At 43.1% G+C, this 12236-nt stretch overlaps 1 protein-coding gene across 9 annotated transcripts in view; it reads left to right on the forward strand.

The window, feature by feature from the left end:
- kif1b (kinesin family member 1B) overlaps positions 1-12236 on the forward strand; it is a 274231-nt gene that overhangs the window by 106205 nt on the left and 155790 nt on the right. For all 9 annotated transcript variants that reach the window (XM_072245139.1, XM_072245131.1, XM_072245136.1 and 6 more), the window contains 7 exons: positions 584-762; positions 1793-1904; positions 5466-5543; positions 6247-6312; positions 7507-7582; positions 8838-8916; positions 10414-10556. In XM_072245139.1, coding sequence (XP_072101240.1) covers positions 584-762; positions 1793-1904; positions 5466-5543; positions 6247-6312; positions 7507-7582; positions 8838-8916; positions 10414-10556 — 733 coding nt within the window. The remainder of the gene's footprint in view (positions 1-583; positions 763-1792; positions 1905-5465; positions 5544-6246; positions 6313-7506; positions 7583-8837; positions 8917-10413; positions 10557-12236) is intronic.

Raw genomic sequence — 12236 nt, forward strand, 5'->3', positions numbered from 1 at the left:
AACTTTGGAACAAGAGGTCCCAGGTTCGAATCTGACTGGCTCCTTGCACGACTTCCATCTGTGCTGGGTTGAGTGTTGAGCTAACATCTTGGCCTTGTGAAACAGACAAATGCTAAAGACCCGGCAAGGTTGCCATCTAATGTGCCAAATGGCGCAAGGAAGAACTTTATCTATATGGTGACATATAGGTACTTTGATAACAAACTTACTTTGAACTTAGGAGCTGGAGGTATGAATTCAAAACCCACCAGAGTTGCTGGGCATTCTTATGACATAAATGTGAAAAGTCTCCATTTAGATTGGTGAATGTGGAACTTTCAAGCCAGATCTTTGGGGGAAAGAAATCCTCTTGTCTTTGATCTGAACAAAAGTGTTAAATTCTTAACAACCCCCTAAAATTGCCAAACAAGGCTCTCAGTTGTACCACCAATCACAGTTCAAGGCCACCACCACCTCAGGCCTTGTTAATGACGTTCAGGTAAAAACAAAGTAACTTTCTACTCCGACCTTAATCCAAAACTAATTATTTAAATACCTATCATCCTTGCTGTTCATTCCTTTCAAGAGCTTGTTCTTTTTGCAGGTGAGTTACATGGAAATTTATTGTGAGAGGGTCCGTGACCTGTTGAATCCCAAGACCAAAGGAAACCTGCGTGTTCGAGAGCACCCGCTGCTGGGCCCCTACGTTGAAGATCTATCCAAACTGGCCGTAACATCCTATACTGACATTGCAGATCTCATGGATGCAGGAAACAAAGCCAGGTAGGACGTCAAGTACTGATATCCAGTATCGTTCTTTAAAGACTATACCTTTCTTTAAAGGCTGTGTAAGGAGGTCAGGGGTCCGATGTCTGCAGTTCTGGCTGGGGACTAGAGTTTAGAGCTCTGATGTATGTGAGGCTGAGTCTGGGGCAAGGAATGGAGGTTGGAGGCCTGGAGGCGGCCTGTCCTGGGCTTGGAGGCCTGAGGCCTGTCTGTGTGTGTGTGTGGGTGGTGGGAGTAGGGTGGGGTGGAAAAGGAGCTTGTTTTGTAGTTTTTGTTTGTTTGGGTTTTGGCTTCTTCCCCCTCCTTACCTTTCCAGTCCTAATAGTGTCTTGGTCCACTCTTGTCAGCTCTTTATTCCTCTCTAAAGATGCTGCCTGACCTTCTGAGTTCCTCCAGCATTGTGTGTGTGTGTGTGTGTGTGTGTTACTCTGGGTTTCTATCATCTGCTGAATCTCGTGTGTTTTTGTTTTGCTGTTGTTGCTGCTGCTTGTGTTGTCCTGTTGAGTGTTGTGGGCATCTACGTTGGCGCCAGAATGTGTAATGTGCCCCCAGCACATCCTTGGTTTGTATTGGTTGTTAATGCAAATGGCGCCTTTCACTGTGTGTTTTGACGTACCTGTGATAAATGAATGAATGAATCTTTTTATAAACTTGAATCCTGAATCTAGTTCAAACGTAAAGATAGACAAGGAGCTTTGCTTGTGAAAATGAATTAATAGATTCATGCAAATGTCATGTATTGGCAGAAGCCACAGAACGAAGGTTTGGATTCTGAAGCATTTGTTGAAACTGTTGTTGTCAAAATATGTTACACGGAGCAGTGTTTCCATGTTTGGTGATTTGACATTCTGTTTGAACCCCCATGAGGAAATACCACTAGTGTGGTAAATTTGAAGTGCCCCCATGTGATATGGTAAATGGAAATTAAGTCAACAGAGTGGGTTGTGATTTGAATTTGTCCACAGGGAAGTTGTTCCTTTTGCAAAAGTCCAATTAGCGTTACTTTATTTCTGATTTTTGTTTCTAGAACTGTGGCAGCGACAAATATGAACGAGACCAGCAGCAGATCACATGCTGTCTTCACCATAGTCTTCACTCAGAAGAGGCACGATGTGGAAACCGACCTTTGTACAGAGAAGGTACAACGTGGGGATGGGGATGTTTCACTTGATTTTAATTTTAAATCTATTGCTACTTGCTGGCTATTCCAATTTCTACATTAACATTTTTACCAGCTCGTTTTACTTGTAAGAACATAATCCCTTTTAAGTGCAACCCTCTCACCAGAGCTCGTATGCAAACTTGGCTCGTTCGCGTTCTCTGCTAACAGCCACGTGACTCAGCAGTGAGAAGGCCAGTTTTCATAAACAGTGTACGTCCAAGGTGATATGATTTGGGGTTCAATCACAAAGGAAAGCTGGGATGTTCCGATTAAGGAACATTGATTGTTGTGAATGCTCTTTAAATACTGCTCCATGCACAGTTATCATTCACCATAAGGGAGGAGAAGATGGCGGCACGATGCAGCACACAGCGGCCACTCCGGTGAATGATATCTGTTATCTGTCAAGTAGGGTGCTGTGCACAATCCTGATTTGGTGGAGACAGACGTGAGAGCACGGAGGAACATCTGGAGAAACTTCTGAAATGCCCGCTTCACTACCGCTGCTACTGTGTGGTCCAGAATCTCCGGAGGAGAAGGCCCCGAGTCCTTGGCTTTGCTTGTTGCTCGGCGGCCGGGGTGGGGTCGAAGCGCTCGGCGGAGGATGGTGCTCAGGAGGCTGTGTCAGAGGCTCGAAGTTTTCGGATGGACTCAGAGTCGGCTGTGGTCGGGTGTGTCCAATGCATTGGCAGTTGTCGGCGCCTGGAGGTTTATGGCAGGGAGAGTTTCTCCCTTTTGCCGCCTGCTATTGGGACTATCAGGAGTCAATCAGAACTCTGAGACTTTTTTTTTACCGCGCCCGTGGTCTGCTCTTTATCAAGCATTGGAACTCATTTCTGGAGTAGTCGGGGGTGTATTGCTTTACTCACACGTGGAGCCCACGTTCTGCGTGAAAGCAACTACCACAGCTTGAACTTCCCTTGAAGACCATCTTGAACAACCTGGCTCTCTCAGGGCAATTGGCCCTTCCTCCTTGGAGCCACTCATAAGCACAAAGTACTTCTTACAATGGAGACTCTCCATCGAACTGTATTCTGCGCCGTCTTCCCTTGTGTCCTGCTCCGCAGCTCCCGCCAAAAAAAAAAAAACCAGACTATTATCCTTCAGAAATCTGCACCCACCCAGCACTCCTCGATGTTCTCCTGGGCAGAAAGTTACAACGCTGAGCAAGACAACCCCAACTGGCTGACACCACATTCCCAAGTTGGACAATGTGGTTGCTTATCTTTAGCTGAAGCCAAAACATTCTTGCTAGCAGGACACACAGCTTTTACAGAAAACTGTTAAAACAAAAATACCTTACAGCATAGCAGTAGAAATCTTACCCAGGGCATTGCATATGCTACTTATTTTCACCTGTCTATTAAACTCTGGTTTACAAATACACTTTTCCCATGTTGGGGCTTTTTTCCCCCTCTTTCAATGTTTATCCTTTGGACTTGTGCACCAGTTGATGCTTTGGTTAAGATCAATAATTTATCTATTTTACTTGTACATGCAATTGAAATAATTTTAAAAGTTGCTGTGGTGGTTGTCGATCATGTCTGACGATGACAGGAAAGCTGTGCGGGAGTGTTTTTAAAGTGGAAAATCTGCTGAGAGGTCCACTCTCTCGACCTCAGAAGTCTTGGTCCAGTGGCACAAACAAGTTTACAAACTGGGGTCTTCCTTGCAGTGGATGTATTCCGTGCCTTGTCACGCCCTTCGCTCTCCACAGAGCATTGCAGTGCCATCTTCCTGGGCGTTGGACCTCACTGTAGATCTCATCTGCCCATTCTGCCGGAGCTTATTTCGTATGCTAGGACAGACATGCCACTATTTCACCTGGGCATGAGGCTGCTGGCTGCACTCACCTCGTTCAGACCACCTGTCAAGGTGTTGTACCGTGTTGTGGCCACTGTCACATGTAAGTATCTGTTTGGAGCACAGGTGAGAGCTGAGTGTCTGGTGGGGAGCAAAGGTGAGTGAGCAGCCCAAAATGGACATGACAGACCCCTTAACTGCATACACCCCATAAAATTGCTGTAGCGGCCACTAATTAGAAGAGTTTGGCGTGGTCTGTGTAATAACCATTTTTGTTTTAAGGTAGAACATGCTTTTTGAACAAGTATATTAATAACCTTTAATTTTGCATCTATTCCCTGCAAAGCACTTTTTTTTTTTCATCTCTCACTGTCTTTGATTTCCTCCTCTTCCCCCACCTCCCTCTCCTTCCATTCACAATAGTTTGGTTATGGTCGGAAGGTGGTTTTACTTTCTGTGAGTTAGGCTGGATTTTGGGTAAAAAGACTGGTGTTCGTCGTGCACTATTGGCGAATTGGGACTGACTAAAATGTTCGCTGGCCAGTCAAACTCTTGGGATATCCAGCATGCAGACTGCTCTGCTGAAATCCATGCATCACGCTCTGACAATACCCAGAAGTTGGTGAAATTGATGACTTCTGCTCAGGTGCAGGAGGCAATAGCAATGCAGTTGTTGATGTAGCTGGGAAACAGTTGGGCAGTGATCCCGAGTTGGTCTGGAACAAAGACAACTCCAGGGAGCCAGCGAAAGGACCTGGAACCTGTGCAGATGCCCAATGATGACTCAACTGTTGATGTCCAGTGACTCTGATTGAGGATCAGATCATTAGTTCCCACATATTCATAGTCATAGTCATACGTTATTGATCCTGGGGGAAATTGGTTTTTGTTTCTGTTGCACCATAAATAAATAGTAATAGAACCATAAATAGTTAAATAGTAATATGTAAATTATGCCTGTAAATTATGAAATAAGTCCAGGACCAGCCTATTGGCTCAGGGTGTCTGACCATCCAAGGGAGGAGTTGTAAAGTTTGATGGCCACGGGCTGGAATGACTTCCTATGACGCTCTGTGCTGTATCTCGGTGGAATGAGTCTCTGGCTGAATGTACTCCTGTGCCCACCCAGTACATTATGTAGTGGATGGGAGACATTGACCAAGATGGCATGCAACTTGGACAGCATCCTCTTTTCAGACACCACCGTCAGAGAGTCCAGTTCCATCCCCACAACATCACTGGCCTTACGAATGAGTTTGTTGATTCTGTTGGTGTCTGCTACCCTCAGCCTGCTGCCCCAGCACACAACAGCAAACGTGATAGCACTGGCCACCACAGTGGCCACACCTCATTCAACTCTGGCTGGTGGTGCAGTGGCATCTGCACCGGACTTCAAGGCGAGGGTCCTGGGTTCGAATCCAGTCGGCTCCTTGCACGCTTTCCATCCGTGCTGGGTTGGATGTCGAGCTAGCAACTCGGCCTCGTAAAAAACAGACAAAAAATACCAAAGAAACGGCAAGATTGCTGCTTGATGGCACAGAGAGGATCAACAATAATCCATTCAACTCAAAGGACCTTGGCAAACACTCAGCCCGTTAGTGACTTCATTTCGTCCTCGTTCTACCAACCCACCCAAAATTTGTTTCTTCCTTGTTCTGCCTCGGTCCTGGTTTGACACCAGTTGATGGTCTGGTTAAGTTGATTTGACTCGTGTTTCAATTCTGTCTGCATTTAGGTCAGCAAAATTAGCCTGGTTGATCTGGCTGGAAGTGAGAGAGCTGACTCCACTGGAGCTAAAGGAACAAGATTAAAGGTAAAAGGAAATGACAGATTTCTTATCCAATTTCTTTATAATCTGTTAAATGAAAGCAATGAATGCTTAATCATCGTAAGGGTGAATCAGTGCAGTGTGTCCTCCTTGCCAACTCAATGTACGTGCAAAGGCTGCACAGAAGGTCTTGTGTCAAGGAGAGTCCAGGACCAGAGGGCACAGCCTCAGAATAGAGGAATGTCCCTTTTGAACAGAGATGAGGAGGAATGTCTTTAGCCAGAGGGTGGTGAATTAGTGGAATTCATTGCCACAGATGGCTCTGGAGGCCAAGTCATTGGGTATATTTAAAATTCATCATTAGTAAGGGTGTTGAAGATTATAGGAAGAAGCCAGAAGAATGGGGTTGATAGAGATAGTAAATCAAACATGATGGAATGGCGGAGAAGACTCGATGCCCCAATTCTGCTCCCTTGTCTTATGGTCTTAATGAAATCTCATAAATGCATGTTTTTGCACTGATTTTTTTTTGTTGTTGGAGCTCTGAGCTCTCTCTAATGGAAATGCCTTTGACGGGATCTGGGTGGGACATCTAATCTTTGTAGAGAACTTATTTGTTGGCTAGCCAAGGTGAGGTACAATTAGGTATCTCAAGCCACCTGGGTCCTTGCAGTAGGATTGCCATGCAAGTGTAATTTTTGTCACAAGTTCAATATATTGATCTAAGAGAGGAATTGATGTCTTTCAGGAAGGAGCTAATATCAATAAATCACTCACAACACTGGGAAAAGTCATCTCTGCCCTTGCAGAAGTGGTGAGTTTGTAACCTGTACGTTGCTACACTCAGAAGAGAATTTAAAATGGAGGAAGGCTACTTAATAATAAATTTCTGTCTTTTTAAACTGTGCTGCCATCACAGGATAATGCTCCCAGTAAGGTAATGTTCAGACATCATTTACTTGGTGCTCATCTAATTTTTTTTGTGTGTATGGCGTTAAAAAATGACTTTTTTTAATTAAAAAAAATGCCATGTACCAGATCCCTTTCATCAGGTATACCTCGCATACTTGTTTCAAAAGCAATGGTGAAAGAGTAATTGCACATATAATCAGTAAAATGAATAGCTGTTTATCGTTACTAAATAAATGCTTCTAAATGGTGTTAAAATCTTTTACTTGGTATATTTTTGCTTTTGGATTACTAAATCACTATTGACGTCGTACTAATTTACTCACTCTGCATTCTAAACTTTAACATTTTCATAGAAGAATTTGAGAATTTCCATGTGGAGTGAATACGGGATTGCAAACATAGCTAAAATATTTTTAGCTTCCTACATTTATCTCTAATCGTGGAGACTAAAGGACCCTTGACGCCCGAGAACGGAACTGATTTATTTTATCAATTTATTCCTTGGTAGAATCATTTCAGTAGAAAGTAAAAAGAATACTTCATTTATGGGGGTGGTGAAATTAGAGGTCGTGTGTCTCAATATCATTCTCTCTGTTACTGGAAAGTGGTAGGTGCAGTAATTCATATATATTTATATATGCTATCCTCGGCGCTGTAGTGTAAAAGTAGCCTGGCTTGTTCTTTGTCCATGTCACATGTGACGTATGTTGTATCCCTCTTTTACTAGCTTAAAATGCATTTTTTAGAAAGTCCAAAATAACTCAGCAATTTACTGTGTGCTTTATTTAGTTACGGTGTTCCCTAGTATTTATTAATGGACTGTACTGCCCTGTCAGGAAAGGACATTTTCATCCTTGCCCCGCTCTGGCCCAGTGTGACTCCATAACTTTCCCTTGGCCTTCCTTGCATTCAGTTACGGGGCAATAACAGATCAGGAACCCTCATGACACATCCTGCACAGAAAACATATTATTTCAATAATAAAATTATCTGCATGGCTGTATGATAGTAAGCAACAGTTCGAAAGAGACAGCGAGCTAACCCACATCAGGAAGGTCCAGTGATCTGCTTACAATAAATTTTTCATGTTAAACAGAATAAGAAGAAAAAGAAGTCTGACTTTATTCCATACAGAGACTCTGTACTGACGTGGCTTCTAAGAGAGAATTTGGGTAAGGTGACAACAAAATTATATTTCCTCAAATGATATAAATCATCCCGTAATTATTAATATACACCATTGGCATTTGTTCTGTGTAGCCCGAGGAGATTTGGTTAAATATGTCACCATAAATCTGATTCTACATTCTAATCTATCAGCAGCAACACACACAAAATACTAGAGGGAATCAGTAGGTCCAGCAGTATCTATGAAGGGGAATAAAAAGTCACAGACATAGATAGATAGAGATAGATGTAGATTAGATTTAGATATAGATTAGATATAGAGATATAAAGATAGAAAGAGAGAGATGTAGAGATAGATATAGTTAGATATATAGCTAGGGTGCCTAAGACTTTTACACAGTTCTATATTTGTCAATGTGGAGTGGAGAGCAAGTTGGTAAATCAGGTGGGGGCAAAGTTTGTTGGCAAGGGGCAAGGGTGGAGGAGTGTGGGACAGCTAGCAGAGGAGGAGTACCAGGGATGGAGGGTGGTGCGGGTGCAGACGCACCCAGCCCTGAGACACCAGCCAAGGTCACTTGATTCCAAACAACTGGTTTATTGATCACTACAGAATGTCTCTCTGCTCCTTCCCCTCTCCCTTCCCTTTTCCCAAACATGATTCCTCTCCCATTATCCCCTTCCCACTCTCAGTACACAAAATACACCCGTATTAGAATCAGGTTAATCATCAATCACATACGTCATGAAATTTGTTTTTTTTAGCAGCAGCAGTACAGTGCAATACAGAAAATTACTATATACTTTGCAAAAGTCTTGGCAATCCTAGCTATATATGTGGCTAAGACTTTTGTACAGTTCTGTGGGTGGGTAGAGGAGGGCTACTCTCTCAATAAACTTGCTTAGTGATTAATAAACACAAGAGATCCTCCAGGTTGCTGTGGAGGCTAAGTCATTGGAAATATTTAAGACAGGTCGATGGCTTCTTGTTGGTCAGGGCATGAAGGAGATTAGGGCTGAGAGGGAAATGGATCAGCCAAGATGAAATGGTGGAGCAGACTCGATGGTCTATATCTTTTATAGACAGAGAGAGAGAGAGAGAGAGAGAGAGACACACACACACACACACACACACACACACACACACACACACACACACCACCACCCCCATCCCCATCAAGTCAACTTTCATCCTCTCCAAAGAAAAAAGCTTTAGCTCACTCAACCTTTCCTCATAAGATATGCAATGTTATCTACGTTATAACCTACACATAGCTATTTATTGTGTTTTTTTTCTCTTAGGTGGAAATTCACGGACAGCAATGGTTGCTGCTCTCAGTCCAGCGGACATCAACTACGATGAAACTCTCAGCACTTTAAGGTATATCGGTCATTAATTAATCCCAGTGTGAACTCTGCCTTCATGCAGTTGCCTGTCCTTACAATGACTCAGAGTCAGGTTTACTATCACTGATCTATGCAGTGAGATCTGTTGTTTTACAACAGCAGTACATGGCAATACGTAAAATACACTATAAAAAATAAAAATTATTTTTGCAAAAATCTACTGAGTAGTGCAAAAGAGAGCAGAAATAGTGCAATAGTGAACGCGTATACTTGAAAACACACAGTGAAATGTGTCGTTTGTCTCAAATCAAATTGATCAAGGTTGTGCTGGGGAGAGCCGGCAAGTGTCGGCACGTTTCCGGCTCCAACAACTCACTGACCTGGACACGTGCATCTGTGTAGAATGTGGGAGGAAACCAGGACATCTGGGGTGACCCCGGGGAGCAGGTACAAACTCCTTAAAGAAGCAGCAGGAATCGAACTTACAGCTGGCACTGCAGAGCATTACACTACCAGGCCTTTTGCTGTTTCATTCCTGCACTGGAACAGTAGGTGCACTTGGAAATGCAAGGTGTACGGAAATTCGGAAGGGCGCCATAAGACCAAAAGACATGGGAGCAGGAAAAGGCCATTCAGCCCATTGAATCTGCTTGCTATTCCATCGTGGCTGATTTATTATCTCTCTCAATCCCATTCTCATGCCTTCTCTCCAGAACCTTTGACACCCTTATGAATCAAGAACCTTTCGACCTCTGCTTTAAATATACTCAATGATGGCCTCCACAGCCGTCTGTGGCAATGACTTCCACAGATTCACCATCCTCTGGCTAAAGAAATTCCTCATCTCTGTTCTAAAGGGATGTCCTTCTAGTCTGAGGCTGTGCCCTCTGGTCCTAGACTCTCTCACTATAGGAAACATCCTCTCCACATCCACTCTGAGTGAATGAGGCTTTTGTTAGTCAGGGTCAACCATGGATGTTGTATCCTATCTGTCTAGATACACAAGCCTGGGTAGTACGACATGGAGAGCAAGCTGTTGCCCATGTAGCAAGCTCCCCCTCTCCACGCATCTGATGAACCCAAAGGAGCAGCAGAACAGTTGCAGTTTGGTACCAGCAGCGTTGCAGGAGTTGCCAGTCAGTGTTGAACTCAATGTAGGACTCCCTTAGGAACTCCAGCTCCGGATTTTTCCCTCTGGGTTTACTCCCGAAGCCTTCCCCGTGAGTAGGTATAGCCACAAAGCAGCGGAGGTTTGAGATCAAAGGTTTCCTCTTTCTAGATGAGCTGCCAACCCTGGCTATTTGAGGCGCACACCATTGGGAGCATTTAATAGGTAGTGGGAGCTTGTCCTCATTATCACCCCTGGCTATAACAACTTTAAGGAGTCACATCAAAGTTGTCATCCATTCTACCTAGGCCCTTTAATAATTGATAGGCTTCAGTGAGATCCCTCTCTCTTCTGAACTCCAGTGAGTACAGGTCCAGTGCTATGGCAGTCCAAATCTTTACCGCACAGCGTTATATTTTTCAGGTATGCCGACCGTGCAAAACAGATAAAGTGCAATGCAGTCATTAACGAGGATCCAAATGCAAAACTTATCCGGGAACTGAAGGATGAAGTTACGAGATTGAAGGACTTGCTGTGCTCTCAAGGCCTGGGAGATATCTTAGACAGTAAGTACATTAAACATGAAACATAACCTCTGAAGAACCCCTGATAATTATAGAATATCTGCTGGTTCTGTACATGAAGAATGCTTCAGGCAGTAAAACAGATTATAAATCTGTGTCAAAGGAGTTTTTATTTAAATGTCACCATCTCTGATTTTCTGCAGTTTGCCTTTTAGTCACGCCTGCTACAGGAATTCTTTCAGTGACTGCTGTTTAAACTTTAATAAATAATCCAAGAATCTTCCAGTGTTCTGTGTGTTTGCATGTGGATCATGTTGCATTATTCAAGTCAATACATTTTCTGATCAAATCCTTCCCTTCTCTAGTAAGTACTTGCACATTTTTATCTTCTAGTAGGTGAAATAACAAAATAAAAGTCAGCATTTTCTACACAGCTCTTGTGTGAGTCCATCATTGGAAAGAATTGTTGTGCAAAACGATTAAAAAGTCTGTACCACTGTAATCTTGGCCATTTCTGTTTCTAGGTTATTTACCTATTTATCTATTTGTGAAATTAATTTTGAGCCTCATTTTCTCCTCAAAATTGATTACAGTACGACTGGAATGCTTCATGAGTATTTTCCCTTTTTAAGCATTCGTGAGCAGGGGCAATTTACAGATCAGAGGCCATCAAATAACATGATGCCTTTATCAGTTGAGTTTGTGCTGTCTGCAGTTCATTAGGGGCTGGAGAGTGATGGGAACCCAAGGACTTGCTGCAGTGCTTCAAGGAATTTGATCAGTCAGCGCATCATCGAAGCTCCCTCCATTCAATTCTCCTGAAACTAAAGCCGGGAGAAATTAATTCTCCTGATTTACTTTCTCTGTCAAAATTTGCAGAAGTGTTTGTCAAGAACTGGAGCTTTCTCTGAAGGGAGTGATCTTCAGTTTCAGATCTTGCACAGTTGATTTAACAGAGATCTTAGTTGTCTGTAGAACACAGAACATTACAACACAGTGCAGTCCCTTCAGCCCATCATGTTGTGCTGACCCTTTTTCCTGCACTAAGATCAATTTAACCCTTTCCTCCCGAATACAATAGTCCTCCCTTGTTCTGTCATCCATGTGCCTATCTAAGAATCTCTTAAATGTCTCTAATGTATCTCTCTCCCTCTCTCTCTCTCTCTCTCTCTCTCTCTCTCTCTCTCTCTCTGTCTCTACCACCACCCCTGACAGCATATTTCATGCACCCACACATATTAGCCATTTCTGCTCTGAGAAAAAGTGACTTGCCTGTCCATCGATCGATGCCTCTCATCTTCTTGTACACCTCTATCAAAACACCTCACATCCTCCTTCACTCCAAAAAGAAAAACCCTAGCTCGATCAACCTGTCCTTATAAGACATGCTCTCTAATCTAGGCAAACCGTCTCTAGAGATTGAGGTCTTTTAGATACTTGGACCAAAATAAATGATTTAAGCTGGTGGCCGAGATATGGGTATGGAGAGTGTATGATAATTTCATACTTCAGCGTATAGATTTCTGGTTGATGTTTATGAAATACTGCTTGAATCTCGGAAATGGTTCCTATTTAGTTTCATCCTGCTTTGTGTGATAGGGTTGTAAGAGTTTCTCACATGCTGGAATGCTCTTTCTGTAGAATTTGAGATATTGGTTGTAAAAGCTTTGCAGAATTAAAGGATGTGAATGCTAGTTTTATGTATGCAATTATGAGGATAGA

Source organism: Mobula birostris, chromosome 27 (genome assembly GCF_030028105.1).
Source record: "Mobula birostris isolate sMobBir1 chromosome 27, sMobBir1.hap1, whole genome shotgun sequence".
In the NCBI taxonomy this organism is placed as follows: domain Eukaryota; kingdom Metazoa; phylum Chordata; class Chondrichthyes; order Myliobatiformes; family Myliobatidae; genus Mobula; species Mobula birostris.